The 18,774-nt window shown below is 49.6% G+C and overlaps 1 protein-coding gene across 5 annotated transcripts in view; it reads left to right on the top strand.

Annotated features, from left to right (window-relative positions):
• The window catches only part of Tenm4 (teneurin transmembrane protein 4), a 362,508-nt gene that overhangs the window by 89,302 nt on the left and 254,432 nt on the right, over nucleotides 1-18,774 (top strand). For 3 of the 5 annotated variants that reach the window (XM_038313737.1, XM_038313735.1, XM_038313738.1), the window contains one exon: nucleotides 6,909-7,118. The exons of 1 other annotated variant lie outside the window; for it this stretch is intronic. In XM_038313737.1, the coding sequence (XP_038169665.1) occupies nucleotides 6,909-7,118 (210 nt within the window). Of the gene's footprint in view, nucleotides 1-756; nucleotides 786-6,908; nucleotides 7,119-18,774 lie in introns of all 5 variants that reach the window. One more of the 5 variants, XM_038313740.1, reaches the window with a different exon arrangement.

The raw sequence follows: 18,774 nt of genomic DNA on the forward strand, positions 1-18,774 counted from the left end.
TTCCATGGTCCCCTTCAGTCTTCTCGACACCTCCAGGAAGCGTAGGCTAAGGATGCTTCCGTCTTCGGGAACGTCGGGCCAGGAAAGAACCTTAGGAGGTTTCAGTTCAGGTGAAAGGCAAGGGGGTGCCAGGATCATGAGATGCTTTGTTGACACTGTGCTCCTGACTCCTGCTTCCTGCTCCGTGATGACAGATGGCTGCCTCTGATGTGGACTTCATTCTGTACCCCATGGCCTTACAGCATGACCACATAACACCTTATCTAAATAAGACCCTTGACAATAATAGGACGTCACTGTTGATCAGTGCAGAACAGCAGGTACAAACCGGGGCTGTCCCCAAAGCCAGACCAGATAGTCACTCTAGATTACCAGGTTCTCATCCCTTTCAAAAGGAATAAGACTGAATCCATGTAAATAACAAGGGGAGCAAGTCCTGCATCTTCTTACTGGTGTGAGACTCTGGGCTGGGCCGGAGCACAGGGATGAGTGGTGTGGGGTCCGTGCTGGGAGAAAAGCCTGCTGGGGATGCCGATGTGAACGCACTTCACTGGCATAAGATTCAGGACATGGTGCTGCCGCAATAGAGCTCCTGACCCCAGCCAAGCCCCCAGTCTCCTAGGTACCGTCAGTGCCTTTCTTCTGCTCAGTATTGAGTAGGATTCTGCTGTTCAGTCGGACAGCTGGACAGTATCAGTTCATGAGAAGAGAGCGACGGTGGAGTGATTGAAGTGTGCCGAAAGAGAGGAGGTAAAGAGGCAACACGGATGGCCCCCGTTGTCGTGGTCTGTGTGTGTGCATCAGGTGTCAGCTTTTGAGTGACGTCTGTAGCCAGGCTCAGCACTTGGAATAAAGTCATTTATTATTATTATTATTATTATGAACTGCCTTCCAAAGGTTACTAGGAAGCTCTCCGGGTGACCCAGAAAGTTCCCCAGGATTTCTGCTCCCCACAGGCCACAACTAAAGCTGGCCAGATAATGGCCCATCCTTTTCTACGTCATACACATGCCACAAATTTCCCTACCATAGCCTAGATGGGGTTAAACACTGATCAATATAGTTTCCTTTAGGCAGTCAAATGGATTTCTCAGGAACACTAAGCAAAGTGGGGGAAAGTCATTTTTATTGATGGCTCTTCTTTGAGAGGAATAAGCCAGTCTATCAGCTACAATGAAGACACATGATATTAGTCTTCTGACATATTCCAAAATTATTTTCGGAATCTGGAATGCTAAAAGACTTTCCTTGGAGAGCCATTATAGTACAGCTGTAGGCCAGGGTTCTTTTCCTTTCGTTCTTTCTCACTATTCGTGTGTTTGTTTTTGTTTCATTATTGCTTGTGGAGGTTGAGATGGGGTGGCCTTAAACTCACGGCAATCTCCCTACCTCAGCCATCCCAGTGTGGTGACACCGTGAGGGCATTGGGTTCCAAATGTTTCAGTTCACACAAAGGTGTATCTTATCTGTCAGGATTCTCTGACCTGTGTTCCCACAGCTTGCTCTCTCTCTCTCTCTTTCTCTCTCTCTCTCTCTCTCTCTTTCTCTCTCTCTCTCTCCTTTCATTACATCATCAAATACAGATTTATAGTAGTCTCACTTACAGGCTTGCAGAACTGCCACTGCCTCTCCCCTCTGCTCCCCACTTGGAGAGACAGCAGAAAGAACAATACCGGTTGAGCCTTTACTGAGAGCAAGCAGACAGCTGCACTTCCCAGTGACTATCAGGACAGACTCCCAGCACGTTGCTCCAGTTTCCAAAGGAGAAGACAGAGCCTGTGGGAAGTGACACACGATGTCACCTCACTGCTTAAACTTGGCTTTGATCCCAGGTTTGATCAATGGGAAGGTCATGGTCCTTCTCCTTCTCTGGGTCTCTTTCCCTGAGCCTCACTGGGAATCCAAACCAGGGTTCATCAGTTCCACCCTCAGGACTCAATGATAGGAATGCAATGGGTTTTCTAATGGGTTCTGTGGCCCCAGAGAGACGATCCCATGGCTCTAAGCCTGCACTGCTTAAACTTTAACATGAGAATGAATCTGTATTTGGAGCATCGTGTGGAAAAGCACCTGCTGGTTGCTGCTCTCCGGCAAGCTCTGCCATGTTTGCCGGGCCTCCCACCCCAACCTTGCGGGTGTCCGTTCTCCCTCAGTTTGCGTACCCTTACCCGCTCCGTGCCAAAGCTGGATTTACTGGGACCCTGTCCCAAGAAATGTACATGGCATGTATGTATATATTCAATGAAAGTAGAGGTAGCTATATGTAGGGAATAAGTGGGAAAGGTGAAAGGCAACAAAAGAGTGGGGGGAACTGGGGAAAATGATGGAGGACTCTCATTGGTTAATAAAGAAACTGTCTTGGCTTTTTGATAGGGCAGGATTTAGATAGGTGGGGTAGACAGAACAGAATGCTGGGAAGAAAGATGCTCAAAATACAATATATATATATATATATATATATATATATATGTATGTATGTACAAGAATTAACAAATATTAAAATTGTGAAGAAATTCAAGCAACCTGACATTTAATCGATACAGTTATTCTATGTTTTATATAGGCAAGTTCTTCCTACATGCATACAGAGAAAGGAATACTGACAAAGGTAGACGTCAATTGATAGTAAACATTGAAATATTCCTCCTGCCTAAGCTTTTCAGATCAGAAGAGCTATCTGCAGCCCTCCCAAAGACACAGCTAGTTCCCCTCCACGCCCCCTAATTATTGGAACGGTGCGAGGGGAAGTTCATTCTACTCACGGTGTCCATCTGTATTTCTGGGTTCCCCTCGGCATACCTGAACCCCAGGAATTAGACCTGTGGCCCCACTCTAAAGGTGATCTCTGCCTCTCTTGACATTTCACATCTCACTGAGCTGTGAACTGGGAAGGAAATCCGGGTGACTGAGTAGATACTCCAAGCTTACAGAGCAGTCCCTTGTCTTATCCCCTTCCTGCTCAGAAAGTGTCCGTGGCTCCCCAGTTCGAATTTGATTTCCTTTTTCCAGCATCCAACGTCTAAAGCTACTCCCAATCAAGATGATCTCCTCCCGTCCACTCACTTAGCAAATATTGACGAGTGCTTACTCTAGGGGCCACGCTAAGCCAGGCAGTAAAAATCGGTTAACAGAGAAGCCAAGCAAGGTCCAGGGTGCTCAGGGGAGTATCTCAGTGGGGGCGAAATCCAGGACTGTAGCATCAGAAAGGCCTTTCTGCAGGAGGTCACATGGGGTTAGCCCAGAGGATGAGGTAATACCACCAAGACAAACTGGGCAGTAGTCAGGACGATAAAGACTCCATGGAGAATGAACAGCATGTGCAAAGCTCAGAGACAAAACCTGCACACAACTCCAGGGGTGCGCTCCAGACAGAGTCCGGCAAAGAGTTGGACACATTCACGCATTTGGAGAAAAGTGGCTCACCCAGGGGAGCAAGGGTCCCTAGCATGACTCTGCAGGTCTCTGGAGACTTGATGAGAGGTTGACGGTAGCACAAGACTTTAGACTGGGATGGAGAGGTTGTTGAGCCCAGCAGAAGCAAGGGGACTTTAAGTGTGAGTGTTCCGCCCTCCGCCAGACATGCTCACACGGTATTCTCCGCCCATTGCGATCTTCTGTGGCTCCTTAGAGCCCGTCTCACTTCCCATCTGAGACTGAGCCCAGCCTTCCAATCCCTCACATTGGGCTGGCATGCTGTCTGGCTCATCCCACCCCTACCCATGTGTGCTCTCCTTTCTCCCATCCTCCCACCGGCTCTTCAGTGCTGGGTCTCTCCTTGTGCTCCTCATCTTCTAGCCTGACCGTAGACCATTAAGAGATATCTGTAGGATGAAACCATGTTCACTGTACATTTCCAGACATCCACTACTCTAAAAAAAATAATAAAAGCCCAAGGATAGCAGCCATGCCGTTCCACCTGTGTATTGCAGTCGCTACAACATGTGAAACACAAAACACATACTATATAGAAACTTGAGAGATTTTTGCATTGTCAGAGTAATTATTTCCTAAGGTTTACTTGATGATTGGGAAATTATTCTGTGGCCGCCTATCTTAGAGATCACTGAGATTCATGGCTGCTGGGGAGTGAGCAGAAGGTACTGACCACATTTCTGGAGATGTCTGTACCTCACAGACACTTCCCAGCCTGCTAAGGTTTGGCCTTGGTTAGGGAATTCAGTCACTGACGGTGAGTATTCAGAGAGAACCCGTATCCCAAGGGATGACCAAGACAGGAAAGCAGAGGAAGATGGGAAGCCCTGAGAGAGGTGTAGGGCTGGGCTTGAACCTGGGTCCTGAAGTTTGAGATGGAACAATTTTCTTAGTTCTATAAATGTAAGGTCAGCGAAGCCTGACGGTTTTGCTGAGGGGGAGTGTCAGAGGCACCCTGGAACAACATAGTCTGTTTCTTAGCTTTGGTCTGAAGCTGTAGCATCTGAATGGGTGTGGCCCTGGGTGTCTCAGGGTCATCAGAGGCTCTGACTGGAGAGTGAGTGAATGATGAGGAAAATATATATATACACATATATATATATATTCATTTATATGCATGCTTAATACATGTAGCCTGGTAAAGAAAAAATGTTCAAAAACTGGGATTGCAGGGGCAAAAGAGTCATGAACAGGGGTCTTGATGTGATGTTTTTGTTCAATTTCCTAAATATTTAATGAGCACTGACCCAAGGTGATGTGGGAGTCCCTCTGTGTGCTGTGATTACCATTAATGAATAAAGAAATTGCTTGGGACCTATAGCACAGCAGAACTTAGGTAGGCAGAGAAAGCTAGGCTGAATGCTGGGAGAAAGAAGGGCAGAGTCAGAGAGAAGCCATGGAGCCACCATCAGAGTCAGACATGCCAAAACTTTAAGCCACTGCCACGTGGCCATACACAGATTAATAGAAATGGGATAAATTGATATGTAAGAGCCAATGAGAAACTAGAACTAATGGGCCAAGCAGTGATTTAATTAATATAGTTCCTGTGTGATTATTTCGGGTCTAAGCTAGCCAGGTGGCCGGGAACCAACAAGCAACCTCTTGGCTCCTACATGCTCATGTATCCTAGAGACTCCTGCAAATCATCTATAGTGCTTACAGCATAAAAATCAGTGTGCACGGGGAGTAGAGAGCTTTCTGAGGGACGCATGGAAGTCATTCTCCCCCAAATCATAGAACTAATAAAACGGTAGGCAGTGGCATCAACCTCAATTCTGGTAAACTCTTGAAGCCTATGCTAAGTGTGAACAATGCAAACAGAGGTTATTGTACACATTAGTGCTGGGGACAGCTGCACGTGTTTGAACTATAACAGAGAAAACGGTGGTGTCAGTTGGGGAGGCAAGGCTGATAAAGGCAAGCTCAGCCTTATTGTTCTGACTTGTAAGTGTGTCATGGAAGGCTCTCGGGGTAAATCTGGGATATTGGTTTGGACAGTTGAACCATAGTCCAAAGTTTTTGGATAAAGAAACCAAGAACCAAAAGGGAAAGCCACCCAAAGAATGTACCTTGGTCATTGATCCCCACTACCTCCATTGTCCTTGGTGAATCTCTGAACTAACCAGCCAAATGGCATACAAAGAAATTCTATAAAGTGTCGTTACGTGCGGTTAGGCGCAAGGTGGAATCCTTAAAATACTGCTGGATTTGGTGGCTGTGAACTGGGGGGCCCCGTTATGTGTCCCCAGAACAGAAGTTCTGTGCCTCTTAAGATCCTGCTCAGTGTTAAGGTGACCCATCTGAGCCAGACTGCGTTTCCTGAGGTGAAGTCCGTTTGCAGAGCTGGCAACATACAATTGTGTCGCACACATTCTGCCAGTCAAGGTGGGAGAAAAAAGCAGCCCTTGCCAGCGGGTGGAGCCTGTGTTTGTACTGTATACTTCTATGTGTTTGTGCTGATGTCCTCTCTTGTACATGATGCGCTGCATGTGTGGTCCGGTCCTCCACAGACAAGACTGTGGGTGTCCCCAAGGTTTCACCTCCTCCTTCTGAAGAGCTGGGAATTTGCTCATAGAGATAGGGAAAACTGGAAATGTAGAACGATATAAAAGTTCTATGGTGTAGAAACCCAGGGCCAGCGTCTTGTCTTGCAACTCACAGACTGCCACTGTTCTAATATGATAGGGTGTTATCATTTCGGCTATCAGGGCATAAGGATTCTAGTATGTTAGAGCTCTAGCATTAATATAAGAAACAAATATCTTCCATGTCTGGTGTGAGCCTGGCATTCCCTTACGATAAAAGAGGAAGACTGCTAAAGCTCTTGACTTCAAGAAGTTTGCAAAGAATGTCAGAATATAAGAATCATAACATGTAATAGCCTCAGAACGCTAAAACACTGCTACACTGAGATTCTAGGCCGCCCAAGGTGGAGGGGAGCCTGAGGTCATTTTTTCCAGCTCTCTCTCCCTTTTTATGAGACCCAGGACTTGTTGCAGGCAAGTCGGATTCAAATCTCACTAATAAGAACATCATTTCAGTTCAGTGACATCACAGAATGGCTGGGTCAGGGAGGTTCAGCCTTCACCCAACCCCTGGCTGCTCATTTTACCAGAGAGGCCACTGTGGCTGTAGAAGGCAGTCTCTTATTCTGTAAAAGGCTCAGTCAGCAATAAACACGGCCGCCGCCGGGGCTTTCAGGCCTCTGTCAAAGAAAGGCTAAACAACGAAGAAGTCGCCCCTGCTGTTTCTGGGGTGTGGGCTCTTCAGAAGGAGCGCTCACCAACTTTCTCTGCACAGGGAGAGCCCCTGTCCAGGCCACACGTGCAGCGGATCGTAGCGTCTAGAGCCCCCGCCCCCCGTTGATGCGTGTTTTATTGCGTGTTTTATTTTGTTGCCTCCCCTTCCCCGTGTGCTTCGAAATCGATTTTCATTATTTTTTTTCTGTCTGTGTTTGTCTTTGTGGCCCGCAGGTGCTCCCTTGCATTGTTCATCTGCTTCATCAACCCCTATTGAGCAGTCCCCCTCCCCGCCCCCCTCCCCTCCGGCCAATGAGAGCCAGAGGCGGTTGCTAGGCAACGGTGTGGCCCAGCCAACCCTGGACTCAGACTCTGAGGAAGAGTTTGTCCCTAACTCATTCTTAGTTAAAAGTGGCTCCGCCAGCCTGGGGGTCGCAGCAAACGGTAAGTGCTTCTCTCTTTTTGCTAACTTTTAATGGTTTATTTCTTTTTGTGGGCTATGCCCGCTCCGGCCGCTCGCCCCTTTGCAAGAGCTGAGTGGCCTGGTGCATGGTGGGGGCTCTTGGGTAGCCGGGAACCTGGGCGGTTCCGTGGACTTGGGGTAGCCAGTTCCTGTCCGCCCCACGGAGAAGGCTTTGTCCTGTGACAGGTGCCCGAGACAGAGGCGCACAGACAGCAGGAGACTAAACCACCGGGAAGAGACAAAGACGCAAATTGGAGGGTGGGGGCCTTGCTTCTCCAATTGGCTCGGCTGCTGGATGCAAGTGCCCTCCAGGCAGTCACCTGTTGCATCCTTAGATTCTACTCACAAAGCTACCGAGGGGGCTGTGCGTGACAGTGTCCCTCGTTAGCAATAAGAAAGGACGATTCCTAAAGCCCGGGGCTGTTTTTGCAAGTGCCTTGTCCAGGCAGCTGCAGAGCCAACTCTAACCATAGGCGGAAGGGCTGGGACTCAGCATGCTTTCCCCAAGGTCCGCTCCTGTTTTCTACTTACCTCTGTGGTGTACAGGGTTTAGTGAAAGAGCCCCACCCTGATCCTGCACTTGGCTCCTGCAGCTTGAGCCAGTAGGAGGAACAGAAAATGTGTGTGAGAGAACTTGGGGTTGCATTAATGGCTCCAGAGTTTCCTGATTCTAATAGCAGAAAGGAAATAGGGCTTTTCCAACGAAGACCACCTGAGGTTGTATTGATTTGGTAAACATTTATTTATAAATGCCTGCATGGGGCTGGGGAGATGGCTCTGCAGGGTCTGAGTTGCATTCCCAGCACCCACATCAGGTGCCTCCCAATCTCCTGAAACTCTAGCTCCAGAGATATTGAATGCTGCTGGTCCCTGCAGACGTGTGTACACATGTGCTCATACCCGTGTACAGATGAACACATATACACATGATTTAATATAAAGTAAATCTTAGAAGTGCCTGTGTGGAGCCACACGCTAGGTCATATTCTGGAAAAGGTGCCTGAGATCGAGAGAACCGTGAAGCAGGCTTGTTGGGCCCTGGTACCAGACAGCTCTGCACCCTATCAAAGCCCTGTGCCTGGGGACTTTGGACAAGTCTCACTGACTCCCCAAGTTTCTTCAGATGTAAAAGCAGGCAGCGTGGTATCCAGGTCACGATGAACAACATCATAGTGGTGCGTGCCTCGTCACCTGCCGCTCCCCTGTAGAGGTCATTCAGAGCCTCCCTAAGAAGGCTCTCCACATATCCTGAAGCACTCGGCACGGTGTAGAAGGCCCTGGCTTCTCTCAGGAGCAGAGGGAGACAGAGACAGCTATAGGTGATAAGGAAGAACAAAGCCTAGCAAGCTGGCTGACAGGGTGACTGAGAGAACATCTCTGCACTGCCTGAGAGAACTGGAAAATGTCTCCTCTAGGAGATGCTGGCTGAGTGAGGAGGAATGGGTCGGGTGGGTCAGACTTTGATACCAGGACTATTCTGGACACGCATGGACAGAGAATTCTGGGTAGGAGTTGGGGCGTCAGCTCCCACCCCTTTACACCTAGGAACTGGGCACAAAGCAGGCACTGACATAGAAGAATACGAAAGGCTTCACAGATCACTGGAGCTTCTCCAAGGCCTGAATAGAGCATGCTCACACAGGCGCTGTGGCCTCTGACCAAACCCATCCAGTCCAGGGCCCCATATCTTTGGGGCATCCTCTGAGACAGAACATCCTTAGAGAAGACAGAAGCAGGGACCCTGGACTGGGGGGAAAGTCCTCCTCTGTCCCATGTCTGGCTCTGTGGTTCACTGGCTAGCCAGTATTCTTGCCTCCGGTCATCTTGTCAGTGATAGAGCAGTTTCTAAGAAATCTGGTTTTATTCATGCCATGTGATGATCATGCCCCTGCCTGTTACCATCATGAGCTTAATAAGGAAGAAAAAAATGTGTCTTTAAATATTTGTATCTGCCCATCAATATATAAATAATGATATAGAAATAGAGAACAAGTATAGATAGATTGATGGATAAATGATAACATTCTCCATTCACTTCTGAGTAAATAAACCTTTCAGGAAAAAAGAAAAGACGAGAGATGAAAGTCCTTAATCTCTCCCTTGGCTAATAACTGACCCGGAGCATGGCTTTGTCATAAGTTCTGAGGCAGGCTGAGGTGCTCTTGCTTTGTTGATGTGCGGAGACCACGGGAGGCCTTGGGCGACAGCTGTTTGCTCCATTCAGCTCCTCGGAGCGCCTGCTTCCCAGGGGCCTTGAGGCGCTATGAACTCCTTCCCCAGGGCCATTCTAAACCTCATTAGTAAATGTGTCCTTGGTGGGAAGGGAGTGTCTGGGTCCTCCTTGGCTGCTGTTCTGGGGTAGGTGCCATGAGAGCCTGCTGCTGTACCCTACCTCCTGTCATTCTGGTCCTGACGTCCCACATGGGAAGGTCCTGTCCCCATGCAAGTGACAGTAAGCTGGTCTCTACATTGTGGGTCCAGTAAATGTTTGCAAGGTTTTATCTGATTTGTTTCAGACAGAGGTGAATATATATTAATGAAATTATTTTTATTGCTTTGGCTAATTGTAAAAGTAAGTAAGTCTGTTTACACCTCAGATGATGCGGAAAAGTGAGAGGTCACTTCCTCAGGCAGTCTGTGTTCCAGAAACGACCACTGTTAACAATTTGGCCCCAGTCTTAAAAACAAATGCTCTTTATTCAGTGTTTATCGCCTAAGTGAGTAAATGACCCAGTGAGCAAGCTACAGAGCCAAATCCCCAATGTGCCCTCTTAGGCAAGCTCCCGTCCCCTCAGTCAGTTACTCCACCCATGAGGTAAGGACACCTGCTGTGGTTCTGGTAGTTTTAAAAAGCGATAAAGCTGGGCAGTAGGGATGTAAGGCAAATGTGGAGCCCTTTGCTAACCGGAGAGGCCCTGGGCATCCCTACCCTCCATACCACACCCTCTGCTGCTGAGCTGAGACTTGAGGCCACCCCAGGCAGGTCAAATGTTAAACCCCTGAAGGGTGGCTTGCCTAAGACTTCTCTCTGACTGTACTTTACATGACACAGGCTGCTTCCCTGGCTGTTGGAGGGTGTCAGTGCAGAGGTTTCTCACTTTCCTTTGCTTTCCACAAGTGGCTAGAGGGAGCTGTCCCCTTGGAACCAGCCCCCTCAGGGCCCAGGCTGCCTTCTAGCTGTTCCCCTGGAGTCTTTCCCAGCTGTGTCTGCTCCAGCAGCTGCTGGGACCTGGGTCTGTGTGGCCTCAGAGCTGCCCTGCTGAAATCCCCATGTAAAGTGCAGAGAGAAGCAAGGGGCATCTCCGCACAGCTCATTGTCCCGGTGGCAGAGAAGGGAGAGGGTAAATCGCTCTTTCTGTCATCACAGCCCTAATCCTCCCCAGGGCACTCGTCCAGAAGTCTCTGTTGTGAATAGGGAAAGACTTCCCCGAAATATCAACCGGTCACAGTCCGGGCGCTCAGGAAGTGGTTAGGATTAAGGGGATGCTTGTCCTAACCCCATAGAAACGTCCAGAATCAACAGTGTTTCATCAATTGTGTTCAACTGCTTTCTGAAGCCAGGGGTCTTTGGAAACGTAGAGGTGGGGCTTAAAGGGTCAGGAAATAAAGAGCCCTGAGAAGTCTGTGAAGAGCTTCTCAAACCCTGGGGGTGTTAGCGGGGAAGGGGGTGAGAGAACATGCGTCTAAGGAGCACCTTCTGTATGTATGCATTTTCTTAGCACGCATTATCATCTTTGGTCTTGGATTTATTTGCATTTCAGTTTGGGGGAAACTGAGGCCCAGAGATGAGGGCAGTGACTTAATCATGGCCTCCGTGGAAGACAAAGACTCCAAACCAAAGCTTACTGCCTCCAGGGCTCTCTCTTTCCTTTGTCTTATTTCTACTGCCAGATCCAGGTCTTTCTGTATCCATAGTAAGACCAACCGAAGAGAAGGAATTCCACCAGAGCTGAATTGGATTTTTTTTCTTTTGGAAGAATTCTAGGTTGTTTGATGTCTGTTTGTCACCTCACAAACATTTATGAAGTGCCCAGCACTGGGGAGCTCTCTTTATCTTAGGGAGGCATTGACTAGTCCTCTTATCTACCCCGTGACCCGTTTCGGTCTCATCAAAATAACAGGGGCCCAGAGAGGTGAGCCCCTTCCTCTGCCTCAATGGGCCTCTAAACGATAGGGTCAGGTTTGAACCCCAGGCCTCTCTGAGACCATGGCACAGAATCTTTGTGGCCTGTTTCTATGAGGATCTCAAGGGTTCCATAGATGAATCAGACCAGGTATTTTTCAAGGCAAAATTTGGTTGCAAAATTATTGTAAAATCTCCCAAAGCAAAACCCTACATGTGTCCTTGGCTCCTTCTGGCCCCAGACCCTTCCTACCTGGCCTTAGAAAATGCTTCCCTGGACAGCAGCAAGATTGTTTAGCATTTCCATTGCCTTGCTTGGGTCTTAGGCAGCTGGGATTGTTTTTGTTTTGACTTCCAATCCAGCAGAGGACTGTTTATTTTTCTTTCTAAATGGGAAACATGGCTATGCATGCAAGCTCCTTCCAAAAAGTGTTTTCTTAAAAAAAAAAAAAAAATCCAACTTCATTTAGAACCTATGCAGCATTCCCAGGGGAGCCTACTGGGTCCTTTCAAGTTAACTTGTGAAATCAGAAGGCAAAGTGATGCCTGTTTCTAAGGATAGAGAGACGTGCCCAGCCAGACTCTTTTTCTTCTTTCGCTGTGAATTTCATGGCACTCGTGGTGGTCACAGGACTTGGGTCTGCTTGCTTGACACATTCCCTGGGCGAAAGTCTGCTGGGGGTGGGGAGTGTCAGGCACCCTGTCCATTCTGTCCACTGCTCCCCTCAGCTCTTCTTGCATCAGAAGAAGCTTGTTGGTAAATCCATCCGCGTGACACAAGCTGCATGAGGAAGTCTGTTCAATCTCCTTTCTCTTGCTAGAAAGACAAATGGAATCCTTCCTTGCTTCCTTCAATGACATGCTAAAAGTCGGTGGATGTCCTTCTGAGAGATGAAGGTGAAGAGTGTTATAAGCAGAGATCTTAGGGGGGAAAAATGAACCCTTGGAACCACAAGTCTTGCGGAGTTTAGTGTTTTCAGATTTCACAAAGTAAATAGAGTTCACGCCATGTTCTTGTCCCATCAATAAGCACATCCCCATCTCTGCAGTAAAACATACAAATAGTTTATATCGGTGGGGAGGGAGGAAAGGAGGGAAGGAAAGGAGGGAGGGAGGGACGGAGGGACGGAGGGACGGAGGGAGGAACACTCGAGGCCTCCTGTCTAAGGCAGATTTTGCAACCAAACAAGGTTGATTGGTTGGTTGCTTGACTGGTATGGTTTTGTTTGGTTTGGTGCTTTGAAACATGGCCTTGCTATGTAGTCCAGGCTGACTCTGAACTTGTGACTCCCCCCCACCAATGCCAACCTCCAAAGTATTAGGATTGCAGACATGGCTACCCATGACCATCTTCATGCCCAGCTTCAAAGTATATGGGCATGGTGTGTGTGTGTGTGCGCGCGTGTGTGCGTGTGCGTGTGCATGTGCGTGTGTGTGTGTGTGTGTGCGTGTATCCACACATAGGTCGAAGACAGCCTTGGGTGTCATCCTTACCAATGTGGCCTCCTTCTTTCGGCTTGGAGCTCACCTATTATGTGTGTCTGGCTTGTCAGTGGGCACCAGGGGTCTTCCTGTCTCTACCTCCCTGGCAGGGATTTTAAGTGTTCACTGCAATGCCCAGATAGTTATGTGGGTGCTAGAATCAGACTCGGGTCCTCCCGCTTGTGAGACAAGCATTTTACTGGCTGAGCTCTCTCTCTCTCTCTCCTGAAACAACGAAGGATGTCTCGCTGTTTTGAGAACAGATACCACTCCTGTCGGCCAGGGTTTCGTTTCCTGGCTCAATTCCGAGTTTGTGAAGGCCAGTTTGGCTATGTCTGCTTCCAAACTTCCAACTTGAAAATTCACAACCTCGCTGGACAATCCGTTGTAGTCCTTACGTCTTCCTTCCCGCTAGCCCCGCATATAACACGGGCGCATGCGCACTGAGCCACACGGAGCCAGCCTTGCAGATCCGCAGAGATAGAGACTGGCACTGGTGTGGTCGGGGTTCGCAGTTAGGGTCCCTTCTCCTGTGTTCTTTGTGCTCAGCCAGGTGCTCCCTTAACTAGATCAGGGCTCATCTCTGCCTCCCACCAGGAACAAACTATTATGCCCCCTAATTGGGGGCAGCAGGGACAGCCTCAACGGGGTCACTTCTATTTTATGTAGTTTACAAAGCCCTTTTTCATGTGTTACCTCGGGCAAACTCTGGTGACTGTAATCTAATTGCCACTTTGGCTTTCTAGGAGGTAAAGCGTCTCCTTGACCCTACAAAACAAACAAGTCACACTTTGAATTAATGTAGCCCAATGTCCTGGGAGAACCAGGGCCCTCTAATTAGTCACTCACGTGACTAGAATGCAGCCGTGGCCGTTTCTTTCCCTCATTTCCCCAAATACAGTTGTATTAAAAGGTACAAAGATAGCACGTTTAGTGTGTGGCTTGATTGGATCTCAGGACTCCAAGGCCACCCCATGAGGAGGCGCGCCAGCCGTGCGTCCTGACTTTTTCCATCTGGAAACAGCCTGCTTCATGTTCCTATTGAAATGTTAGCGGCGGGCCCTGTAGGGTCCTCATTTATAACAGGCCACTTCCGCACATATCTCTGACGCCTGCGTGCCCAGGCTGTTGGAAGAAGAGCCTGGAAAGAGACCAAGGAGAATCAGGGCATTAGCATGGGCAAACCTCCCTTTCCTAAAGCTCCCATCCTGGCTCTCACTCTTAGATCCACAGAGCCTCCAGGATGACTGAGCTAGGAGCTCGGTGACACCGTGTGCTGGAGGTGAGGTATGCAGAAGGGCAGCTGTATTTCCATGTAGGACTGGCTGTACAACAGAAGGTCCGGCTTGTGAAACCATGGCCATCAGCAAAGCTTGCTGTCTGGTTACAAACCTCTGCCGAGACCCGAAGCTAGCATGGAATTCCACTGCTGTGGGGGCAACAGACCAGGCCACCTGAATGGCTCTAACCCTCAGCCTGTCTCTGACCTTCTACGCCGCTCTGCAGGAGCCTTGTCCTTTGAGTCTGTGCAGTGAAAGAACTGGACTCACTCAAAGTTTTCCAGACCTTGCTTGCTTCCGTGTCTGCATCTCGGGGTGGACCCAGCATCGCGCCCACGTCCACTGTTATTTTCTTTTCAACCCCCTCTTTCCCCAAACTTTCCTGATGTAACTGAATTTTTTCGTTTTAAGAGGGAATTGTGTGCCACTGCCACAATTCCCTAGCCATGTGGCAAGTGTATGATTGGCCGTAAATAGAAGCTAACCGTAAAAATAGACACAATGAAAGCGGGTTCTCATGTTCCGGTAAGAGGGTGCCCACTCAAGGCTGTGGAGCAAAGCTTTGCCTCTCGTTGTTAAACAGGGACATTGGCAAGTGTCTCTGGGTGCCGAGCGAGATGTCCTCCATCACTTCACACAAAGGGATGAAAGAGGACGCTCTCCCCATGGGAGAACTACTTAATGATTGTTCTCACCAGACACCGAGATCATCCGCAGGGGACACAGCTCTGCAGCCTTTTCTAGGCCGCTGGCTGCCTGGGCATTTAGTGCCACCCCTCAGAGCCTTCCCACCTTGAGAGTAAATGTCTCCGGCTGCTCTCAGCACCCAGCCTTCCTCCCTGTTCCTAAGCGTGGTCTTTGCAGACCATCTGTTCCCACCCTCCCCCACTTCTCTGGTCCTCTACCCTGTCATCAGGTCCGGGCTGGGTGCTTTGAGCTCAGCTGGATCCCCCATTACCCGTTAATGGCTCTCAGTGTGGACCAGGAAACCATGTGGCTTCCTCTGGACTGCCATTATTTATGTAGGTGTTTGAGATTCAAAAACTTAAAGAAGAAAAAAAACCAACAACTTTGCTTTACAAGGTTAGAAGAAGCAGAAATGGCATGATGTGGAACCAGGGTAGGGAAAGATGATGGGGGGGGGCACACATCCCCCTGCTGGGATGTGTGGCCCTGTGGAATCTATTCAGCCTCTTCTTGGCCTAGGGAGTGGTTAGGACCTGGCCTGCTGGGATTTGGAGTCCAGGGTGCTAACTGTCAGGGTCAGGGGGCTAGGATAGATTCAAGGGGCTGGGGCCCAAGCTCCCAACTTGACATTCTTCTTCTGTCAGAAGTTTCCTTTCGATTCCTTCACCAGATTGCTGTGCAAATGAGAGAACCCGGTGAATGCTGGCTTCCTTCTTGCCCTTCTGTGCCCCCAAAGTGTCCAGATATCCTAGAAAGAAGGCAGGGTCTTTCATTCCTTCCCCTCCAGACTTAGGAGAGTCACAGCAATTAGTAACTCTGTCTTGGAGTCCTCAGCTGGCCCCCGACCACACACACGCACGCACACATGCACACACACACACACACACACACACACACATGCACACACACACACACATGCACACACACACTGCCCTTGGTGACTTTCAGAGATTGCAGGTTGAGAGGCAAGAAGGGAGCCCAAGGCAGCAGCTAAGCAAACATAGCATGGGGGTCTTAGAAACATTACCTCGCTGCATTCCTCACCAGAGTCTCAGCACTGTTCCTGGTCCCCACCAGTCTGGCACTATGATGCCTTTTCCTTCTGGCTGGCGGCCTTCCCCCACGGAGTTGAAAGGAGAGGAAACTGGCTGGTAATTCATTTATGCCCCCTTCCCTCTCTCCTGGTAGATCACGTTTCTATAAATTAACTCTGGAGAGCTGCCCCAACAGCTCATGATAATAGTACGTATATTTATACTTCCAGAAATGTCTCTGTCAGTGCCCCAGAGGATATTCTCCAGGATACACATCTGATGGCAGCAAAGCCATCTGTGGAAGGGGACTGAGGATGGCAGCTTGTGTACAGCTCAGGGGCCAAGCAGCCCATAGTTCAGTGTGCCCCATAACCCTACTCTCCCCTCTTCTTTATTAGAAGCAAATAGGGGGCATTTTTCAGGGTACAAAGCTTATTGAGGTATACTGAAGTTTAATCACCTGCCTGCTGTCATCCAGAAAAGAAGTGGGAGCTGAGGTGACACCGACCTGTCTGTTGACTTTACAAACGCGGCTCTCCTGAATCATAGTGCTTCTTAGTGTATTCTTGCCCTGAGCCATTGCAGGACATCCCCTCTGGCTTGCTGCCCCCTTACATCCCTCCCTTTTAAACCACACGATCCTTTCGAGACCTAATCTTGGTGGCCCAAGGCCTCACTCCCAATGTGCAAGCCCAGGCCCTCTACCCAGCGTTTATCTGTTTCTTAAGACATCATCCCCTAGGCCCGGCTATGAGGCCCGCGCTGATTTCTAGCAATACTGAGAACAAAAGCTTTCCTACACTTCTTCATGTTAATGTGAGATAAAGGGAGGGTCTCGGTTAACTAGTGTGGAAAGAAAGAGCCTTGTTTACCCTTCAAAAGCAGTTCCAGTGAGCAAGTTATGATCAAGGATCAACTATGTGCTGGGAGAAGAGCCCTCAGTCAGCTTCCCCTCCCTACCCCCAGCCTCAGGAAGGTGGACTCCGCCCTGAAGCAGGCAATGAGAACAAATGGATCCTCAAGGCTGGAGCGTGTAACCTGGGAGGACCCCGTATTGTCTACAGTCTCACTGGTGGCTGGCCTGACAGTGGTGTATTACATGTCAGATGCCTATCTGTAGCCAGAGGCTCCCGACTTCATGCTGGGGTCTCACCCACACAAGAGTCTCTTTGCTAGATGCAAGCTCTGGTCAGATGACACCCTGTCCTCTGTGACCAGCTATGTGACAGAGACACTGGGGTCCACTGGAACCCTTGAAGGGACTCAGAGCTCTCTTCGTTTCTGTGGAGAAGGGGCTTATGTGACAGGTCCACCATGGAGGCCCAGTTCCACCCCAGCACCTTCTTCCTTCTCTCAGGCAGTCATCTGGCAAATTCCATCTTCCAGGGCTTGACATGGGGAAGGAGGAAAGCAGTACCAGCTGAAGGCAGGGTACTACTCTGTGGTTTGGGTGCAACTGGCTGCAACTGGGCTTGAAGTCACTTGCAGATCGTGTGGCAGAAAAGTGGGTCCCATCACCAAGCACCTTGGGACATAGGTGCTGTGCTGGCTGCTTTGGCATTTCTGTCCGCATTGATTCCTCCAGGCGGTCAGAAGGCTCTAGAGCAGCAGAGTTACCCTATGGCTTCATTATTATAGAAGCTGGGATTAGCAGACGATGGAGCCTCCGAGTTTCCTCCTTTCCCTAGTATTAGAATGTGGTGTGAAATGGCAGCAACGTACCTGGCCGGTGTCAAGACTGAAATGAAAATTCTCTATTGTAGACATTGTTCCTGTTACCAGTGGAGCGGGCTAGCTAAGTCTTGGGAAGTCCAGCAGTCTCCCCGGGATGACTCAGAGAGCTGGTGGCGTGCTGCCTCCCCAGAGCGCCTGGCCTCAGCCCAACTCTTCTTGCCCCACTGGGTTCCTTCTTTGGTCATCTAACAGCCTTTGTCCTCCTTTCTTGACAGTCCCCCAGGAAGCCACAGGATCTAGGGGAGCCTCCAAAGCAGATCAGAGATTTCCTTTCTAGGCCCCATGCCTGGGGGTGGGGGGGGGGGAGGGCAAAGCCGTGTGTGCATTTTGGCGCCAAACCCCGGGCCCTGATCAGAGGCCCACTGAATGGAAGCTGCTGAGTTGCACTCCAGTGCCCTCAGCCCTAAGACACCCCCGCCCCCGTTGGGCCCCCGCGTGGGTGACAAGATGATGCATGAGGTCCGGCTGAGCTGCTTATTTGTCCGAGCTGGTGATGGCCTTTATCCTGAGGTGAGTTAATGGCAAGGGGGCAGTGGCCCCTTAAGGCCCGGACAATGGGCTGGCTTCTCAGGTCATCAAATCACTCAGCGGCCTGGCCTCTGCCCCCCTTTGCCCCCCCCCCCCGCTTCCCAGAAGCCCCACTCACCAGCCAGAAGTTGCTCCCAGCCCAGCAGGAGAAGCCCTGGGATAATGCACAGTCCACATCAAAGAGGACCCATGGTGACAAAGGTTGAGAAGGGATGGACACAGAGAGGATCATGATGTATCTTCACCCATCCTGCGAGGGGCCCACACCTAGCGCGCCCAGACTCGATTCCAGCTGCTCCTTCTGCTGCAGCTTCCAGGGCTGCCCTCTCTCCTGGCAGCCACGATCCTCCAGAATTCACTCAGTCCCTCCTTCCCTGAGCCAGTGAAATGTGCCTCTTGCCTCACTGGCCTCACAAGCTGCTTCAGTTAGAGCAGCCCTTCCAAAGTCCCAATTAGCTTCTGGATAAAGATCCTATTAAGTGAGTATTATGAATATTAGGCTATTTTTCAAAGCAGGAATACTATTGACTAAACTTACCCTGAGTATGAAGACTGGGAGCCGGGACTTTGCCCTGACACGTGTATTTAGTCACTGGCTCCCTTGGCTCACTCACTCACTCGCTCACCTGCTCACCCGCTATTCATTCCACGAAGACATCTCGTGTATTTACAGACTGCTGGATACTAAGCTAGACCCCACTCTCTAGGTGGAGTCTAAGCAGCAATGTCCAACCCTGCTAAGGGGGTCAAGACATGCATGCACATTGCT

The sequence above is a fragment of the Arvicola amphibius genome, chromosome 12 (genome assembly GCF_903992535.2).
Source record: "Arvicola amphibius chromosome 12, mArvAmp1.2, whole genome shotgun sequence".
In the NCBI taxonomy this organism is placed as follows: domain Eukaryota; kingdom Metazoa; phylum Chordata; class Mammalia; order Rodentia; family Cricetidae; genus Arvicola; species Arvicola amphibius.